This window comes from Aquarana catesbeiana, linkage group LG04 (assembly GCF_042186555.1).
Source record: "Aquarana catesbeiana isolate 2022-GZ linkage group LG04, ASM4218655v1, whole genome shotgun sequence".
NCBI classification, from domain to species: Eukaryota; Metazoa; Chordata; class Amphibia; order Anura; family Ranidae; genus Aquarana; species Aquarana catesbeiana.
The window spans coordinates 637,256,604-637,278,959 of record NC_133327.1 but is presented as its reverse complement, the minus strand read 5'-3'; the positions used below and the strand labels follow the sequence as shown (position 1 = coordinate 637,278,959).

The window sequence follows — 22,356 nt, the reverse complement described above, 5'->3', positions numbered from 1 at the left end:
ACCGCCACTACATACTGCTCACTGACCGCCACTACATACTGCTCACTGACCGCCACTACATACTGCTCACTGACCGCCGCTACATACTGCTCACTGACCGCCGCTACATACTGCTCACTGACCGCCACTACATACTGCTCACTGATCGCCACTCCACTACATACTGCTCACTGATCGCCACTCCACTACATACTGCTCACTGATCGCCACTCCACTACATACTGCTCACTGATCGCCACTCCACTACATACTGCTCACTGATCGCCACTCCACTACATACTGCTCACTGATCGCCACTCCACTACATACTGCTCACTGATCGCCACTCCACTACATACTGCTCACTGATCGCCACGCCACTACATACTGCTCACTGATCGCCACGCCACTACATACTGCTCACTGATCGCCACGCCACTACATACTGCTCACTGATCGCCACGCCACTATATACTGCTCACTGATTGCTATCCCACTACATACTGCTCACTACGCCACTACATACTGATCACTGACCGTCCTGCCACTACATACTGAACACTGACCGTCCTGCCACTACATACTGAACACTGACTGTCCTGCCACTACATACTGAACACTGACCGCCACTAAATACTGATCACTGACCGCCACTAAATACTGATCACTGACCGCCACTACATACTGATCACTGACCGCCACTACATACCGATCACTGACCGCCACTACATACCGATCACTGACCGCCACTACATACCGATCACTGACCGCCACTACATACCGATCACTGACCGCCACTACATACCGATCACTGACCGCCACTACATACCGATCACTGACCGCCCTGCCACTACATACTGATCACTGACCGCCCTGCCACTACATACTGAACACTGACCACCCTGCAACTACATACTAATCACTGACTGACATGCCACTACATGCTGATCACTGACCGCCCTGCAACCTCAATATTGTACATTACATTTACACCCACATACACCTATTTATCAACAACAGAAGTGTGTACAGCTAGCTTTTAGGGCTTGTTCACATTTGTGGCCGGGGTGGTGTGATGGGTGAAGGGGTGTAAAAATTGGAGTTTCATCCACAGGTTTACCACAACTAATAGCCATCACAGTGGCTAGGCAGGTTTATAGACATGCATGTACTGTATTATACCCGGTGCCACGTTAGTCGCTGAATGGGGCTGCTCTTCAGCTCCCTTCAACCACATGAAATGCACACAGTTGTGGTGTAGGATCTTCAGAGTTGAAACAGGTGGTGAGGAGGTGATTTTATTACCTCCCAGTTGCCTGTCATCATCCCTCTAAAAAATGTGACCTGGCGTGGATCACTTTTCAGAGGTGAGGCAAGGGTGCTAGTGTAGATGAGCCCTTACAAAGCTTTTAAAGGTTCTATCGACTTTCTTTAAACCTTTAAAATGACTTTTACAGACATACATTTATACTTTATATAGAATGATTCCTCCATCCATGCAAGCGAGGTGGATGGAGCTATTCCCCCCAATTTAATTCTACCGATGTATGCCCAGCTTAAAGTGGAACTTTAGTCAGAAAATTAAAATGTCACTAAACCCACATCATAAAAAACAATCAATTTGTGTATTACATGCTGTACATAGTCACTATAAGATTCGTTTTCTGTATTCTGGAAAAAAAAAAAAACAAACCTGGTTGATCCTGCGGCTCTCTATCGTCTCCTTCTGTCCAGGACCCCAATTCAGCTAGGGATTTTGCAGCGGTGGTGGCAACTCTGCACATGCTCAGTTTTCAGTGAGTTTCCATGCTAAGCATTTCCTTCCCATCACATCTGAGCAGTTTATTTCAAAGGCTGGTTTTTTTTTTTTTTGTTTTTTTGAACATGTGACCAGCAGCAGAGGACAAAATTCTCCCTGCAAACAGGCTGGGAAAGATCTGGGCCATGTGACAGCTGTATATCGATTAGGAAAAAGGTAATTAGAGTTTTTTTTTTAATTAAAATAATTACAGTGCCATCATCCACATACGGAACAAGAAGGGGCAATGTAAATTAAAGTGTGTGTGTTTATCACTTTAAAGTGTTACTAAACCCAGCAGCCTGCATTCACTATATCTGCTCTCCCACAGTGCACAGAACATGGAAATACAATTATTTTAGTAAAAATAAACTACTAAATACCTTTTCTCATCAGCAGTATACAGCAGCCTTGTGACTTCTATCAGTGTCTAGTTAAAGCTTGTAGGAAGAGTTTTCATTCTCCTCTGACTGTCCTATGAGGCTGCAGGACCCCTGACCCTCTGTCCGGACAGTGCTTATTGGTGATCACATGCACCCTCCAAAGAAGGAAAAAAAAACTCTAGCAATACACACCAAACTGAGCATGTGCAGAGTGTCCCCAAGGCTCTGTACTATCAAGTGCAGTAACACTAAGTCCTGCTAGATCACTTCAGGCTGACCCCTTTTTACCGGTTTAGCTATGTAAAACATTAAAAATGAGTACCTATACTGCTCTTCACATGCTCAGTTGCTTTCGATTTTTGCCACTGACAAAAATCAAGAGACCAATCTGCTAACAACCTAAAGGTTCACTGCTGCCCAGGGGCTCTGGGCTTCAGCAAAATGGCAGCCTTTGGCAAGAAGAAACAGGAACGACACTGGAGGCAAATTATAGAACACACTAATTTTGGTAGCATTATTATTAATGTGGAATGTGTGTTCAATGCTAAAGAACTTTTTTTTTTATCAATTGGTTATGAGTAAAGTTCTGCATTAAAGCGGAGTTCCACCCAAAAGTGGAACTTCCGCTCATTTGTCTCCTCTCCCCCCTCCGGTGCCACAATTGGCACCTTTCGGGGGTGAGGGGGGACAGGATATCTGTCCTTGACAGGTATCCTGTTCCCACTTCCGCGGCCCGTGAAATCACCGTGGGGCTCCCTCCTCCTCCTCTCCCTGTCGCCGGGCAAGTAGGAGGGAGGAGCAGGGCCTCGCGCATGAGCAATAGGGTTTCCGGTATGAAGCCGTAAGGCTACACTGCCAGGTACCCTTACCCGCAATGGCAGTGGCAGCATCCGACAGCTGATGGAAACAGCTGCGGTGCCGACATCAATGGACTCCAAGACAGGTAAGTGTCTATTGTTAAAAGCCAGCAGCTGCAGTATGTGTATGGAGCCTCAAGCAAAAACGCCCGTCGCTCAAAAAAGTACATGAGCTTTCTTGGCATATTACAGTCATTTTAGGCTCCATTCACACCTGAGTGTAGCGTTCTCAGGCAGAAAGTCGTGAGACTTTACCGCAATTTTGGTGCGTTTTTGTGCAGGTCAAAAGGTCACCAATGTAAAAAGCAGTAAAATGCCCAAATCTGCTTTAAAAAAAAAAAAAAGTTCCAGAACTTGTTTGAGCTTCAGGCGTTTTGGAGTGGAGATGTGAACCATCTCCAAAGACAATCATTGATTTTTTTTTTTTTTCCCCTCCAGCGTTTTGTAGCTTCAGGCTTCAAGCTACAAAACGCTCAGGTGTGTATGGGGCCTTACTGCTTTTACATTGGTGACCCTTTAAACCTTAAAAACTCCTGTACAAAAACGCTGCAAAACTCTGCAAACACGCCTGAAAAATGCCTGAAAAACAGCAACGCCTAGATGTGAACGGAGCCTTTGGGAAAACATCTCCATGCAACAATAAAACCAATGAAGTGAACCTCCAGCTCTAAGAAGGAAAACCCCCCTACACATCCACTATTTATTGTGCTGAACGGGTTTCAGCACATTTTGCTTGCCTGTTTGTCTTCTGTAGATACTGAGATCGGACATTCTAATGCAGTGGCTGAAACCTTTCAAAACAAATGCTAAAGCTGTCAAGCAGACATTAGAGGGTTGTCAGATGTACCGGCACTAGCCGTCCGTTCTTAGGCCAGCCGTACAGCCCCCGCAGACTGAATGTAAACAATCAAAGGCCTCCGTCACATCATGGGCACAACTCCAAAATGACAAACACGGGCCGACTCGGCTATTGCGTTATTCTGTATTTAGAAGGCGATTTACATGTGCTACGATGTAACAAACACTGCCCAAGCAACACCTCTGGTTTTAGGGCCAGTTCACACCACATGCAGTCCAGTGCATTTTTCTTCTGCATCAAAAACGCATGGAAAGTAGGGTATATGGTTTCCAATGGCATAGTTAACACCAGTGTGGTCAGTTGCAATAGACTTCAAGGTTGCAGTGAACCCCGCAGAGCGTGGCATGCCCTAAAATTCTTGATGTAATGCTCACATACTGGTGTATACTGTCCCATTTACCTGCCATTGTTTTAGGCCTCATGCACACTGGACTGCCCCTGCCCTGTCAGACAGGACTGTTCCGAATGGCAGAGCTGTGTAAATCTCAGTGCTGGATGGACATATGCCTGGGCAGGTAAAAGAGCTCTTGTATGTATTTTATCTGGGTATTTAGTGATTTACATGGAGTTCAGTATTACAGAACCGAATACTTTTTTTTTCTAGTTTTTGTACTGGAGAAAGGATTGAGCCCCTGTCTGTTTTTACTGATACTTTTCTGCGCCCATTTTAATACATTTTTTATGTCTTGCATTATACTGCCTGAGGTTATAATTTTTTTTTGTAGCATGCCGACATCTAGTGGTAGTTTTGGGCCACGGCAACTAGTTTACTAATGTGATTTTAGTATCTTCATCTTCCTCTGCCTTCCACTCTTGCTTTGTGCTAGTTAATTTAAAGAGGGACTGCAGTCTGCGCACATAATTTGTAATAAAAACATCTTTGCCATTCTGAAGCTTCCCTCCAGCCACTTTGCATATTATTTATATATACTGTGATTCTGAACTTGCTGTAGAAATCTCCCTCCACTAAGTCTGGCTGCAACCATTATAACTGTGGGCAGCTGAAGCTGCTGCCTGTTCACTTCCTGGATTTACACGGAGGCACACCTCCAGCTCTCATTGAGTCATAAGAGCGAGAGCGAGCGAGAGCGAGCGAGAGCGAGCGAGAGCGAGAGAGAGCGAGAGAGAGCTGATGTCATAAGCCTAGGCTAATGACTAGACAAGAAACAGGAAGTGGGCTGTATAAGGTATTTACTAGCAGAAAAAAATGTTTTACTATCCAAAGTTAAAGCTACAAGGGCTGAAGATTTAATAGATGTAAAGTTGAAAAAATGGCTGAATTTCCGCTTTAAGCCGGACATAGATGGGTGGAATTTGAATTTCGCACCATTAGTGGGTTGCAGCAACAGCCGATTTTTGTGAGGCCATCGAATATGAGTGATCGGGCATGTTGGAAATTCTTTGAAAAACGATTTTCGAATCAATGATGGGAGAATCACGTGAGAAATATAATTTTTAAAAAAGAAAATTCCCAGACAGAAGAGATTTCCAGCCACGAAAATTCTTTACTGTAGCAAAATGAGGTGAAATTGAAGGCTTGGTTGGTCGAATTTTGAAATCAATGGTGGCACCATCGGATCACAAAACACACGGAATTTCGGATTTTCAAAAGCAAATTCGTTCAGAATTTGACCCATGTATGGCCTGCATTAGTCCTTGTTAGACCCTCCCCATTTCTTCCATGTGCCCTCAGACAGTGTCAGTTAATGACAGAGAGGGGGCTTGGGAAAGTCATTGTCTTCTTACACTTCAAAAAGACTGGGAAAAAAAAAAAAATCCTCCTCTCTTCTGCAATTAGCTCATATAAAGATGTGTAGGATTCAACTACTGTCTTATCCACTTGAACACCAGGCCTTTTCTGGCACCTTTTTGTGACAATCAGTATTTTTTGCTAGAAAATATCTTAGAGACCTCAAACATTATATATTTTTTAAAGCAAAGGCCCCAGAGAATAAAATGGGTGGGTTTTGCAATTTTTTTTTACGTCACACAGTATTTGCGCAGTAATTTATCAAATGCAATTTTTTGTGGAAAGAACACACTTTTTGGCATTAATATTCAAAAAACACATTACATAACCCAAATTTTTGGTAATGTATAAAAGATGATGTTACCCTGAGCAAATAGATACCAAACATGTCACGCTTTAAAATTGCACACGCCCATGCAATGGCAACAATCAATGGAAATGTTACTATCCATAGGCGACGCTTTAAAAGCCTTTACAGGTTACCACTTTAGATTTACAGAGGAGGTCTGGTGCTAGAATTACTGCCTGTGATCTGAAGCTCACAGTGATACCACCCATGTGTGGGACGATCGCTGTTTGCCCTTGCATGCAAGCACAGGGGGAAGAGGGCACTTTACTTTTTTTAACATATTTATTTATTTTTTTACACTGCTGCTTTAATATATTTTTCTTTTTTTATCACTTTTACTGCTGTCACAAGGAATTTGAACGTCCCTTGTGACAGCAATAGGCATGTGACAGGTACTCTTTATGGAGAGATCTGGAGTCTATAAGACCCTAGATCCCTCTTCTGCCCTAAAAGCATTTGATCACACCAAGATTTTTAAAAATCAAAAGCATTTGATATAACCAATGTTGCTGTTTGCATTTGGGTAACCCGGAAGTGATGTGATGTCATTGCTTCCGGGTTGCTATATCATAGAGCCCAACAAAGCCAAATGGGTCCTCCTTGCTGGGCTCTATGATCAGCTGGCAGAAGCAACTCCTGGTGGGACGGAAGATCCTGGCACAGCCGCGTCCCCTTTTTGCTGCTTGTAAAAGCAATCCAGCGGCTGGTTAGCCGTTAGAACTGCTTTTAAAAGACAGCCAACCGCCAGCTCTTAAAAAAAAAAAAAAAAAAAAAAAAAAAAAACAGTACTAGGATGATGTCTGCAGCCGCAGGCATCATCCTGGTAAAACAGCACAAACTCCCAACGACGGCTGAAGTGGTTATTGAAGAGTGAAGCCGTCTATGGATGGTGCCAAGTCAGCAGGTGACTATACTGTCTGGACAGCCTGGATCTAAGGAGGTATATGTCAATGCATAAAGCAGCATTTGAAACAGAACAGATACCCATTACCCCTGCCCATGTTTGTCCTGGTGACTAGTTGGGCAGAATATCCCTACTTTTACAGTTATCAATATAACAGAATAAAACCTTTTCCAATAAAGGACACAAGAACTGTATATATGTGGGACACCATCTTACTTCCTGTTGTGTTAAGACAGGAAGTTAGGAGAATCTTCCCAAGGGGGACCCAGACAGTAATAAAAAGCTGCAACTATTCCCCACTAAAAAATGTTTAAGAGAAAAAAGGACTAAATGCACAGCATACACATATATACATACATACTGTACAGAGTTCTTTTATCATCATCTGAAGATGGGAAGTTTCCTGTACACTAAGCTTCTGGATTAACCCCGAACCCGGTCTAGCAGAAAGGCTGGCAGGTTGTTTATCAGAAACATTTTACGGTCAATGAAACGTTAACTAATAAATATCGACTTCAACCAGCGAGACTACAAGAAACATGCGAGGAATCCGATACAGGCTGGCGCGTTTTGCACAATTTCCGTGGGAGCGACCAGGAATGCATGCATTAAAGGGGGAGGCCGGAGAGCTTCAGAGCACTCTAAATGAATGATTTCACAGTTGAAAGAGCCGGCAGGGTTGGAGAAAATACAGAACAGGTCCAGGTAGTGATAACACGGCAGGGTGGAGGGTAGCGGGCACCTGATGGCTCATTTCCTCCCTGTGAATCAATAACCAATTTACATCTGTAGCCCAATCTGTGGTGTCACCTCTGCAATTGGTGACCACCAGGGCCGTATTCAGACATCACAGCGTCTGATGAAGAAGGAAGACATATTTGTACAGGCGGCTCCTCTTCCATCATGGGGTTAATTTGGCAAAACCTAAAAAAAGAAAGTGCTATTGATGGCGGCATGTTGTCTGGTTTATATAATAAGCATTTATTAAACTGTTCAGGCTGCCAGCCAAGACCAGAAAATGGTGTCATTGTGTCTCTTCTATAGGGTCTTGTGACTCCTCTGCATTGTTCCTGCACCCTCCTCTTTGCAGCTCTTCAGCTGGCACTAAACAATATTCTCCGCATATGATCCATACACATCCACTACCTAATGGCCCGGTAATCTATTTTTCATTAAATCGTTTCTTGCGGTTTTCTTATGCCTCCTTGCAACACCCTCGGTGAGCTCCTAAACCTCACATTCTCCATTTCACTTTTGTTTGGAATGAGCAGGGTACACTAGTTGCGGTCATGTACATTGTTCTATGCACACTACACAGCTCATAGTCCAATATTTTTCAACAGGGGGGGACAAAGCAACCTGGGGTGATGCCAGTGCCGTGGCAACAGCCCAATGTTGGCAATGCTCCTGTGTATAGAGCGGAGGCAGAGAACTCTACCCGCACATCCTCCCAGCTCTCTCCTCCTCTCTGTACTATTGCTGGCAAAACAGAAAATGTGCTTTCACCAACAATGGGGCACCATTTCTCCCACTGATACCAATGATGGGGCACTGTTCCTCCCACTTACACCAACAATGGGACACTATTCCTCCCACCGCTACCAGTGATGGGCACCCTCTTACCTACTGACACCAATGACGGGGCAACATTCCCCCCAGTGATACCAATGATGGGCACCCTTCCAACCATTGATACCAATGATGGGGCACTATTCCTCCCACTGATACCAGTGATGGGCACCCTTCCACCTATTGACACCAATGACTGTTCACTATTCCTCCCACTGATACCAATGATGGGGCACTATTCCTCCCACCGATACAAGTGATGGGCACCCTTCCACCCACTGGCACCAATGATGGGGGAACTATTCCTCCCACCGATACAAGTGATGGGCACCTTTCCACCTACTAACACCAATGATGAAGCACTATTCCTTCCACTAAAGATATGGCGATATTTACTCCCACTGACACCAGGACATTTTCTACTCCCGCTGGCCACAGTCTGGGCCCCCTAAAGTCTGAAGGAAGTAAACTGGCCCTTTGTTTAGAAAGTTTGGAGACTCCTGCTGTCGAGGGAAGATGTCTCTCCTTACCTATTCTCTGGTCTGGTCATGTTATCGGCTCCCAAACAAGGCATGTAATCAAAACGTAAAAGGTTTTATTTAGCAATTTCATTAGTACTTTGAAGGGGTAGGAAAGGAGAAACCAGGGAAGAGCAACATGCAGTGCCTTGAAAAAGTATTCATACCCCTTGAAATTTTCCACATTTTACATGTTACAACCAAAAAACGTAAAATGTATTGTATTGGGTTTTTATGTGATAGACCAACAGAAAGTGGCACGTAAATGTGAAGTGGAAGGAAAATGATAAATGGTTTTTCAAATTTTTCACAAATAAATAATCTGAAGTGAGGCGTGCATTTGTATTCAGCCCCCTTTACTCTGATACCCCTAACCAAAATCTAGTGGAACCCAATGCCTTCAGAAGTCAAATAATTAGTAACTACAGTATAAATACAGCTGTTCTGTGAAGCTCCCAGGTTTTAGAAAACCTTAGTGAACAAACATCATGATGGCCAAGGAACACAACAGGTCAGGGATAAAGTTGTGGAGAAGTTTAAAGCTGGTTTAGGTTATAAAAAAAAAATCCCAAGCTTTGGAGTTTGAACATTTCACAAAGCACTGTTCAATCTATCATCCGAAAATGGAAAGTATGGCACAACTGCAAACCTACCAAGACATGGCCGTCCACCCAGATGGACAAGCCGGTTAAGGAGAGGATCAATCAGAGAAGCAGCCCATGGTAGCTCTAGGGGAGCTGAAAAGATCCACAGCTTGAGTGGGAGAATCTGTCCACAGGACAACTATTAGTCGTGCTCTCCACAAATATGGCCTTTATGGAAGAGTGGCAAGAAGAAAGACATTGTTGAAAGTAAGCCATAAAAAGTCCCTTTTGCAGTTTGAAAAAAGCCATGCAGGGGACACAGCAAACACGTGGAAGAAGGTGCTCTGGACAGATGAGACCAAAATGAAACTTTTTGGCCTAAAAGCAAAACACTGTGTGTGGAAGAAAACCAACACTGCACATCACCCTGAACACACCATCCCCACTGTGAAACATGGTGGTGGCAGCATCATGTTGTGGGGATGCCTTTCTTCCGCAGGGACAGGGAAGCTGGTCAGAGTTGATGGGAAGATGGATGGAGCCAAATACAGGGCAATCTTAGAAGAAAACCTGTTATAGTCTGCAAAAGACTTGAGACTGGGGCTGAGGTTCGTCTTCCAGCAGGACAACGACCCTAAACATAGAGCCAGAGCTACAACGGAATGTTTTAGATCAGTGGTTCTCAACCCTCTCCTCAAATACCCCCAACAGCCAATGTTTTGGGAATTTCTCTTAGATAAAATAGCTGTCCAAAATACCAAGCCACTGACTTCGATTTAAAGCACCTGTGCAAGGTAAAGGAAAACCTGCAAACATGGCCCGTTGGGGGTACTTGAGGACAGGGTTGAGAACCCCTGGCTTAGATCAAAGCATATTGATGTGTTGGAATGGCCCAGTCAAAGTCCAGACCCAAATCCAATTGAGAATCTGTGGCAAGACTGGAAAATTGCTGCTCACAGACGTTCTCCATCCAGAGAGCTTGAGCTATTTTGCAAAGAAGAATGGGCAAAAATGTAGAGACATCCCCAAAAAGACTTGCAGCTGTAATTGCAGTGAAAGGTGGTTCTACAAAAGTATTGACTCAGGGGGGCTGAATACAAATGCACGCCACACTTTTCACATATTTGTAAAAAAAAAAAAAAAAATTGGAAAACCATTTATCATTTTCCTTCCACTTCACAATTATGTGCCACTTTGTATTGTTCTATCCCCTAAAACCCCAATAAAATACATTTACGTTTTTGGTTGTAACATGACAAAATGTGGAAAATTTCAAGGGGTATGAATACTTTTTCAAGGCACTGTATAAGCAGATTAAACTTCAGCTTTAAAAGCAAGGCACTCATGTCTGGGTATCTTCCAAAAGCTCAGTTCAGCACTGCGTTCTCCATTCGTGTCTCTGGCCTGCTCAGCCAAGTCTTGCCAAGGCATGCAGGCATTTTTTAACACGCTTCTCTGTGCCGATCCTGCCTTCCCTACAGCCGTCTGCTTGTATTCCAGAATAAACAAAGACTATTTCCAGCAGTCAGGCTGGAATCTTAGTGTTTGCCTTTGCAGAGAGGGACGGAGCATTCTTATTTTTTTTTTCACCCTAAAAGGCCACTATTTGTTAAAAAATAAACCTTCCACCTGAACTATGCGAGGAGAAGCCAGTAGCAGCACGCTCGCAGGAGACAGCAAGCTTCAACCTGAAGTTAACTTTCTGCCCTCCAACCTCCGCATTCATTAGAGCAAATTACAGGGAGAGGATCGGCAGCACAAGGCATTCCCTTCATTGCAACCTATAATTTCATCAGAGCTAATCTGTAGTACGCGGCGAGGAAAGAATCGCCACCATCCGCGTTGGGACTGATTTGCATGGCTTCAATGGGGATTGTTCAGTTTGCGGTTTGTAGGGGACACAATACACAAGGATAATCTCATTCAAAATGCTTGTAAAGACCCGAATTCACCAACAATGCACGTATCAGCCCCGGGTAAAGTTGCATTCCTCTCAACAGTTCCAATATTAAAAAGGAAGCTATAAAAGTATTTCAATATTGCTTATAAAGTGCTGCATTTATTGAGGGCGTTACAGTATATAAGTACCTGTAATAGGTAAATATATAAATCCATAAAGGCCTTAATCAGTGATAGAATCTGCCCAAGAAAAAAAAAAAAGGTATACTCCACTTAAAGTGGTTGTAAACCCTGTTGCACCACTTGTAGAATAAGGCTTACCTGTAGGTACTGTAAATACTGTATTTATTGGCGTATAACCTGCACTTTTTCACCCTGAAAATCGGGTACAAATAGCGTGTGCGTGTTCTACGCCGATACTGCAATTTGGGCTGCCTAGGAGGGAATGGGGAAGGGGCGGGACGAGCGCCATCAGATTACATACAGCGAGAATTTACTCAGCGGTAATAGGAAGTCCCGTCTCCTGGGCCGGCATTGGACCAGTGTTCTGTCTATCATAGAAGCCGGACCAGGAGGCGTGACTTTGTATTAAAGAGGCCGCCGAGTAAACAGGAGATTCTCGCTGTATGTAATCTGACGGCGCTCGTCCTGTCCTGTCTGAGGCAGCAGTAATCTGAGGTGAGGCTGCAGATGGGCACTGATCAGGCTGCAGATTGGCATTAATCAAGCTGTAATGATGGGCAATTGTGAGGCTGTAAATGGGCATTGATCAGGCTGCATTGATGGGCAATTGTGAGGCTGCAGGTGGCATTGATCAGGCTGCATTCATGGCAATGTTGAGGCTGCATATGGGCATTGATCAGGCTGCAGATTGGCATTGATCAGGCTGCAGATGGGCAATGGTGAGGCTGCATTGATGGGCACTGACCCTTATTTTGCTTCAAAGATCTTTAAAGTTTTTTTCCTGAAACTTCCCTCCTAAAATGAAGGTGCGTGTTATACACCTGTGCGTGTTATATGCAGGCAAATAGGGTATCTCCTAAACCTGCATGGTTTAGGAGATATTTACCATATACGCTTGCGCAGACGTCATTGGCACATGCGCTGTGAAGAAACGGCCCACTGTGCCATTTCTTCACTAGCAAGTGCCGTGACCGGCGGCTCCCATGTGCATGCGCAGGAGTAACGTTACGCCACTCCGGCCAGTCACAGAGCTGGAGTCTGCGGCCCAGTAAGGAAGAGGGGCGAAGATAGAGGCGGCCACCAGCGGGGACAATATGAGCTTCGTTTGCAGGTAAGTGTCACATAATGGGCTAGTATGCGATACATACTAGCCCCCCTTTTTTTTTTTACTTTGCAGGGGAAAAAAGAGGAAGTAAAATTCATCAGCGGCTTCTTTGGAGTGGTGAAGGAGCGGTGTGTTTACCGCTCCTCCACAGTTGCTCCCCATTGAAATCAATGGGGCAGCGATGGGATACCGCCGGCAAAATGCCACTATTGCGGCGCATTGCGGGCGGTTTTAACCCTTTCTCGGCTGCTAGCGGAGGGTTAAAAGCACCCCGCTAGCGGCCAAAATGCGCCGATAATCCGACGGTAAAACGCCGCTAAAAATAGCGGCGTTTTACCGCCGATGCTATGGGCGGCTCTGTGTGAAAGGGCTCTTAAGCTGAACTTCAGGCAAATAGCTAAATACACAAACCTGCCAAAGGATTTGCGTTTCTGTTCATCCTTTTCTAAGATATACACAGCTCCGTCTCACAGCACAGCCCTGGGGAGGGGACCTGATCTTAATCTGCAGCAGTTTCACTTTAACTCACAGGTTTCCTTCCACTGTAGTTAGTACATTACGAAAAGAAGAGCCGACAACTCTGGCATCCATGTTGAAATCTTTATTGGCTACATGGAAGTGACATTAAAAGAGCATTCCGGCGAGTAGCCTTAATCACAGTATATTACATACTGAAAAAGTCAGGACATATATACATACCCCACCCATATACAAATTGATAAAAAAAAACTATTTAAATCAAGATAAGGTAGGAAAACAAGGAAAGCAGTGCTGGGAAACAATGGGTCTTTCTTATATCTGTCCTTTAGAAAGTCCCATTGTTGCCCAGCACTGCTTTCCTTGCTTTCCTACCTGATCTTGCTTTGAATAGTTTTATCAATTTGTATATGGGTGGGGTATGTATATATGTCCTGACTTTCAGTATGTGTGATTAAGGCTACTGACCGAAACAAGTTAGCTCTTTTTTAATGTCACTTCCATGTAGCCTATAAAGATTTCAACACGGATACCAGAGTTGCCGGCTCTTCTTTTTGCTATATACCGACTACGGAGGGTGGAGGACACTCTGCAGTGATCGCTGCACCTAGGTATTTCTCCTCCCAATCCCTACCTTGTGATTGGGCAATGATTGGGCTGCTGTAAATCAAATCTTGTGAGGAGAGAGCGGGGCTGAGCCGGGTTGTGTTAGTCTATGGACACACTCAGCCTGGCTTGGGAGAATACCCGCACGAGTGCACATGCACATGCAGAAGAGGGGAAGTGGACATCGTAAATGGGGGACCCCAGGGGGAGGTAAAAGATAGCTCTGTGCGATACCATTGGCACAGAGCAGGCAAGTATAACCTTTTATTTGGGGTGGGGAGCCTTTATAACCACTTCAACTTGTATGGCAGGAAGCACAGGGCACCTGCGTTTAGTGGACATAGAAAAAAAAAAGAACCCAGAATATGAAAATCTATCTGGGGTCTTTCAGTTACAGAAACCTTTACCAAAAATAATAATTTCTATGACTTTTACACCTTTGCTGAACAAAAAGAAAAAAACAGCACCAAAGTCACCAACCTCTAAATGTCCTTAATTTCTTCTCTGGCTTACATGCAAGGCATACAGTGCCTTGAAAAAGTATTTATACCCCTTGAAATTTTCCACATTTTGTCATGTTACAACCAAAAACTTAAATGTATTTTACTGGGATTTTATGTGATAGACCAACACAAAGTGAACAAACAGTATCATGAAGGCCAAGGAACACACCAGACAGGTCAGGGAGAAAGTTGTGAAGAAGTTTAAAGCAGGGTTAAGATATAAAAAAAATTCCCAAGCTTTGAACATCTCACAGAGCACTGTTCAATCCATCATCCGAAAATGGAAAGAGTATGACACACCTGCAAACCTACTAAGACATGGCCGTCCACCTAAACGGACAGGCTTGGCAAGGAGAACATTATTCAGAGAAGCAGCCAAGAGGCCCATGGTAACTCTGGAGGAGCTGCAGAGATCCACAGCTCAGGTGGGAGAATCTGTCAAACCGGGCAACTATTAGTCGTGCACTCCACAAACTCAATTGTCAGACTCCGAGACTTCAATAGGGGGACAGTCGTGCAGGGAAAAGCCCCAGCAAGAAGCCACATCTGCACTTGCAGGAATGCTGTCTCCTATGGCAACAGTCCTTTAACAGTTCCTAACTCAAACGTAACAGTTCTTTCAGCTCCACTACAACTGCTCCTTGTAGTTCAACACTGAGCTCCCGGTCTCTCACTAGACCCTCCGATTCACTGACTATGAATCCCTTGAGCTCCTCCAAGGTTTGCGGTGGTATCCCCTCAAGCGTCACCCCTGCTTCTCTGCTGGGTCCCTAGCTTGGCACTCCGGATACTTCTCAAGCTTCACCCCCGCTAACCTGCTCTGTCCCTGGCTTGACTCACAAGGCTGCTCTGCAAGAGTATCCTCTGCTGGTTGGGTCCCTGACTTGAAGTTTCCCGATTCTCCACTGTGCCCTTTCGGTGAGAATATGGTTCCGGTACTTGCTTCAGTTACTCGCTGTGGTCCCTTCATGGCGACAGCTTCCCTTCTACTTCCGAACATTGACAGGTTCTCCGGCCGGCAGAACCGTCACTTCTGGTTGGACTGCAAGCCGCCATCCCAACCCTGCCCTGCTCTCTCACTTTTGGATAGGCCCTCACACAGCCTAGCAGCCAGATGCCCCCAGGATAGGCCCAATCTCTGGCCTAGCAGCCTGGGGCAGACAACACACGTCCACCCAGACGGCAATCCGGGTGGCAAAGAACATAGATCACCTGACCTCATATAGGCTCTCCCAGCAAGCCAAAGGATTCAAGAAAACCCCTGCCTATTGACTGAGATACCCCATATACCCATAACCTGACCTTGGGTTGCCCTTCTCCTATCAAAGTATTGACTCAGGGGGGCTGAATACAAATGCACGCCACACTTTTCATATGTTTATTTGTAAAAAATTTTGAAAAAAATTTATCATTTTCCTGTGCCACTTTGTGTTGGTCAATTACATAAAATCCCAATAAAATACATTTACGTTTTTGGTTGTAACATGACAAATTGTGGAAAATTTTAAGGGGTATGAGTACTTTTTCAAGGCACTGTAGTGGAGGTGCTACTTCTACTATCTCTTGTATGTAAGCCAGAGAAGAAATATAGGACATACAGAAGATTAGAGATTGGGCGCCATTTTCTTCCTTTTGTTTGGATGATTGAGAGGCTGGCAAGAGCCTGCAAAAGTAGGTGCTTCCCCTTCTGATGAAAGACAGTATGTGGATTGAGGGGGAAAAGCGCCTTTTGTTCCCTCTGCTCGGCTTGTTTGCTGTTCCAAATTTTGACTACTGCATTTTGTAATGGCTCCCTCTACAGGTCATGTGATTACACCCTCGCCCAATGACTGTTGAGATAAGCTTAGTTACAGAGAGTTTCGTTTTTGTCAGTTGTGACGGACCTGACCGATGAAGCACAGACAACACCCCCAACGGGCTATTAACCACTTCAGCCCCGGAAGAATTTACCCCCTTCCTGACCAGAGCGTTTTTTTGCAATTCGGCACTGCGTCGCTTTAACTGGCAATTGCGCAGTCGTTCGACGTTGTACCCAAAACAAAACGTTCTTTTTTTTCCTACAAATAGAGCTTTCTTTTGGTGGTATTTGATCGCCTCTGCGGTTTTAATTTTTTGCGCTATAAACAAAAAAAGAGCGACAATTTTGAAAAAAAAAAAAAAAAAAAAAAAAAAAAAAAAAAAACACACACACAATATTTTGTACTTTTTGCTATAATAAATATCCCCATTTTTTTTTTAAAAGCTAATTTTTTCCTCAGTTTAGGCCGATATGTATTCTTCTACATATTTTTGGTAACAAAAACAAACGCAATAAGCGTAAATTGATTGGTTTACGCAAAAGTTATAGCGTCTACAAAATAGGGGATAGATTTATAGCATTTTTATTTATTTTTTACTAGTAATGGCGGCGATCTGCGATTTTTATCGTGACTGCGACATTATGGCGGACACATCGGACAATTTTGACATATTCGATCAGTGCGATTAAAAATGCATTGATTACTGTAAAAATGTCACTGGCAGTGAAGGGGTTAACACTAGGGGGCGGTGAAGGGGTTAACTGTGTTCCCTGGGAGGTGATTCTAACTGAAGGGGAGGGGACTAACTAGAGGAAGTGACGGATCGTGGTTCCTAGCTATTAGGAACACATGATCTGTCACTTCTGTCAGAACAGGGAAGCATGTGTTTATACACACTCGTCCCTGTCCTGTGTCTCCTGCGCACGATCGCTCATTGCGACCGTCGGCCACGAGCATCGGCACCCCCGCGCGCGTCTGCTATCTGGACCCCGCGAGCCGACGTACAGCTACATGGTTTCACGCAGGGGAGCCAACCTGCCGCAGTGTAATTGCGGTGGCTGGTCCAGAAGAGTGTTATTAAAACCAGGACCCTGCATTCACTATATCTGGTCTCCCATAGTACACAGAACATGGAAATACAAATCATTTTAGTAAACAAACTCATCAGCAATATATAGCAGTCTTGTGACTTCGATCAGTGTCTGGTTAAAGCTTGTTGGAGGATTTTTCATTATCCTCTGACTGTCCTATGAGGCTGCAGGACCCCTGACCATCACATGCACCCTTCCCAAGAAGAAAAGAAAAAAAAAAAAAAAAACACCTTTCTAGCCATACACACCAAACTGAACATGCGCAGAGTGCCTCCATGGCTCTGTAATATCAGCAGATGGATTGGGGACAGTAAAAGGGGAGGATCAGAAAAGACAGGATCAAACAGCATTTTTAAACAATGCGCAGGATTAGCCCCTTAGGTTCCACAGTGAGTATAACAAGCATGCTTTACTGCGTATACAGACTGATTTTACTGTTGCGGGTTTAGTAACACTTAAGAAGACCTGCATATGTAATGCACAAAATATGGCTGTCCCATGTCTTTGCAGAAAAAAAAAAAAATCTATCCATACACACACAGAACTAGACTATCATTAAAAATGCATTACAATGCATATAATTATTCCACAAGCCATTCTGCAATTAGATGTTATTCCTTCCCAGAAATCTGTTGAGAGCGTGAAATGAAATAATAGCCCTTCCCTTACAAAGGAAGCTTCGTCTTTGCTGAAATGCTTTCCAAGACTCTTGTTGTGGATCAGTGAGAATGCCAAACAAAGGATTAGTTTACTGCTAGAACTAACCTTAGTGTAAGGGACAGGGATTGGGGGGTATAGTGTAAAGCGGGGGATCAGTGATCGATCGATCTGAGCCATATAACGGGTAGATCACACCCTGCCCTGCTGCCAACTCCTGAGCCCATCTACTGCCTTTAGGATCAGAGTGGCAATAGGCATTGCAGAGTCAAGGGAAGTCCTAGGCTGCTCATCAGCTCTTACATATGATATGACAATGCTGAGAGGAGACCGGGGTGGACCTCCCTCACTCTGCCGGGTGTCACTGCATCGGAGGTCTGGTGAGTTTATTATACAGGGGGAGGGGAATATGTGCCCTGAGTGAATTTAGCTTAGTGGGGGAAGATCTTTGTACTGGGGGGGTTGTATTTTCTGCTTGTAGGAGGGAGATGCGTTATGTACTACTGACCCTTGCACTCTGCCCTACTTACCACTGACCCCTGAAATCTGTGCTACTTACTACTGACCCCTGAAATCTGTGCTACTTACTACTGACCCCTGAAATCTGTGCTACTTACTACTGACCCCTGAACCCTACACTCTGCGCTACTGCCTACTGACCCCTGCGCTACTTATCACCCACCCCTGCACTACGTACTACTGAACTTTATACTTTACGATACTTACAAAGGACCCCTGCACTCTGCCCTACTTACCACTGACCCCTGCATTCTGCTCTACTTACTACTGACCCCTGCATTGTGCGCTACTTACTACAGACCCCTGAACCCTACATTCTGTGCTACTCACCACCCACCCCTACAGTCTGATATTTACTGACCCCTGCAATCTGCACTACTGACCCCTGCACAAGTTACCACTGATTCCTGAACTCTGCACCACTTAATACTGATCCCTGCATTAGCGCTACTTACCGCTGATCCCCTGCACTCTGCGCTACTTACTACTGACCCCTGCATTAGCATTACTTACCAATGACCCCTGCACCCTGCACTACTTACCACTGATCCTTCCACTCACTGATACTTACCAATGACGCCTGCACTTTGCACTACTTACTACTGACCCCTGCACTACTTGCCATTGACCCTTACACTCTGGGATACTTACCACTGACCTCTTCAAATCTTCTTTACTTTTTACTGAGGCCTTGCTAGGTCAATAAAAAAAAAAAAAAAAAAAAAAGCTGCACCCTGGTCATTTTTGATCAGTTTTCCACGTTTTAGGTAGATCTCCACCTCTCTTGGGTTACCTACAGCGCAAGGAAGGGTTACAACTCCTGTTTATTATTTGCTGACCAAAATCCCCCTCTCCATTGGTCCTGGAGACCAATGTAACTATGTATGACATCCTTACCTGGAATTCATTTTAATGTACATTATCCATGTCTTTGTACCACATGATGTAACTACTACTTACTACTACTCTACTCCGGAGATGGAAATACATGCACAGACGATTGTAAATATGGAACCACAGTCAAACATTCATAATGCAAATTTATATTTTTGCAAGTTTAAAAGATGTATATTTTTTAATAAAGACAGACAAGAGTAAAATAACCGTAAGCTCCTCCGGATATGAAATCTCACCTACCTGGTGACACTCTGGTTTAGACAAGAAACGTTCGGCACATAGAACATAACACCAAAGTACAGCATGGGATCCACCGAGAACTTGTCTAGCTGTTTTCTCAACGGTTTCTCCAGCTCCACCCATCGTGCTTGCTGGTTCTTCCCAACAAACCAGAGGCCAAAGAAATGGGTCTGAGAAAAAAAAAAGGAGGAGATCAAGGTCAAGACTGGACTCAGTGTAAACTGATCATTTGTGGTGCTGGTTAAGAGGCTGAAGCCCTGTACAGAAGCAGTCTGAAAAGCCTGCTGAACCTGATAGCTTTGGACAATATCTAAAATAAAGTCCAAACAGACTTTTACGTTTTGCATGGAATGAGGAAAGTTTAAAACTTTAGCATGTCATTTTAGAATGTCAAGATTTTTAAAACTGGCGATTTTATGAAAATAGTTCCTGGTGATCCTGCCATGAAGGTCCTTGTCCAGACACTTCCTGTTATAGGGTGACAACACTCCGTCCCTGTCTGCTGCATTGTCACCCTGTCACAGGGGCTTCTGATGGCTACAATTGGCAGTTTTAGCACACATTACACAAGCATCCTCCTCTGCTGTCAGTGTTAGAAATCCTGCCCAGAGAAATTCCATACAGCCATTGCTGGAGTGCATTGTAGACAGAAAGTGGCTGATTAGCAGCACTGAGATGTATTTTAATTATAAAAAAGGTGAATTAGGGTAATGATACCCAGTGCTTTAGCAAACAAAAATGTCATTCAGTTAAAGTTTACATCTACTTTAAATCTGGAACCCGTCACTTGCCCTTGCAGCTGAACCCAGAGGAGATCTGGCCATCCTCTGCCGCCCGCACGCAGTCGCCCTGGCCATCCTCTGCCGCCCGCACGCAGTCGCCCTGGCCATCCTCTGCCGCCCGCACGCAGTCGCCCTGGCCATCCTCTGCCGCCCGCACGCAGTCGCCCTGGCCATCCTCTGTAACTTGTTTACACTGGTAACACCTAGAACGATTGATCGTTAAAAAATCGTGATCTCGATTAAACCCCCCTCACCATCTCTATGCAGAATTTCCCATTCATTCATATAGGAAGTGTAGAGAGTTCTCTGCTCACTGTCTGCCAAGTTTTTCACAACATTGGGTGCAGGTAGAGAACTATAAACATTGTAACTTTTTGTTCTTAGATCAAAGGAATGAACTTTGTCTGGCATGAGGGAAGTTTAACCACTAAGGCCCCTTTCACACGGGACGGATCCGTGTTGATCCGCCCCGTGAACATCCGCTGCTCAGCGGGGATTGCTCCGTTTTCCCTAGCTGAGCCGGCGGATGACAGGGCGGGACCCGCACACTGTGCAGGGACCGCCCCGTCAGATCTCCGCTCTCCCCTATGGGGATCGTAGGAACACGGACCGTCTGTCCGTGTTCCTCCGATCCGCTCTGCAGACGGATAGAAAAATAGGATTTTCTTCCATCCGCAGAATCAGACGAGAGCGGAGCCGGATGACATCGGGTGTTTGCGGATGTACATCCGCTGACACCCGCTATCCCATAGGGATGCCTGTATGTCCGTATTTCATCCGAAAACGGATGGATGAAATACGGACATACGGTCCGCATGTGTGAAAGGGGCCTTAAAGTCTAAAACCTTTTTCTGGACACTTGTTTCTTATAAAGTTAAAAAACAGTATGTTTGCTAGAAAATTACTTAGAACCCCCAAACATTATATATATTTTTAGCAGAGACCCTAGAGAATAAAATAATGGTTGTTGCAACATTTTATGTCACACGGTATTTGCACAGCGGCCTTACAAATGCAATTTTTTGGGAAAAAATACACTTCAATTAATTAAAAAAAAAAAAAAAAAAAAAAAAACTAAACAGTAAAGTAAACCCAATTTTAATTTTTTTTGTGTAATGTGAAAGATGATGTTATGGCGCGAGAATCACAGGAGAGAAACGTAATCTTTATTCTAAGCAAAGAAATTGTGATTCTCATTTTAGCCAGAATAGTGCAGCTCTAGTAACACCCGACTACTCACTGACTAGGCTGCCTCCCCATCTCCTCCAGCTCCCAGTGCCTGACAACAACCATACAATGCAGTTGCGGCACAGAACTTCGCACTCAGACTGATTTCTGCTGTGTAATCATACAATAGGAACTGTAGCAAGATAACGAACACAGATTTGTGCCAGTCATACCAGGGAGATGTAAAAATCTATTTCATATTAATCTAGAATGGTGTAGGTGTACATTTGTCTAGAGATGTGCTTCATGTGAGTTTTGGGAATATCTACAACAGAAAACATTAAATTGTGTTGCTAGGAAAGTTATCTGCCATGATTTCCCTGGAGCCAGATTAACTTCAGCAGCAGGCCAAGGAATGCAAACTGTCAAATATCCTGTCTAGTGTTCTAGATTAATGGGCATTTGTCTCCATTGCCAGCAATAGGACTTGCATAGCCGACATTTCTGAAGAACAGGACCAGCACAGCCTCCCAGAAAAACATACATTCATCGGGTTCTAGTGCACTGCCTGTCTTCTAATCAGGTAGATTCACAAGTGACCTGAAAAAATTATATTATTGTTCAAAATGATCATAATTTCAATGGGATCATCTATTCTGGCTTCTGAAATAAGAAAAAAAAAACTAAACAAGAGTAACCATCACATGTGCACTCTCTGCTCTCTGTAGCTCTGGTAGTGACATATTGCATAAATCAATAAATGGTTAGTACACAAAAGGTCCAGAATTCAGGCATGTGTCAGGACTGGGGCTTCATGTGAGCTTTTTATTTATTTTTATTTATTTATTTATTTATGGTACTTATATAGCGCCATCAATTTA

The 22,356-nt window shown here is 44.3% G+C and overlaps 1 protein-coding gene across 1 annotated transcript in view; it reads right to left on the bottom strand.

Annotated features, from left to right (window-relative positions):
* The window catches only part of PTPN14 (protein tyrosine phosphatase non-receptor type 14), a 158,805-nt gene that overhangs the window by 70,941 nt on the left and 65,508 nt on the right, over window positions 1–22,356 (bottom strand). The window contains exon 3 of the mRNA XM_073628385.1: window positions 19,527–19,696. Coding sequence (XP_073484486.1) covers window positions 19,527–19,696 — 170 coding nt within the window. The remainder of the gene's footprint in view (window positions 1–19,526; window positions 19,697–22,356) is intronic.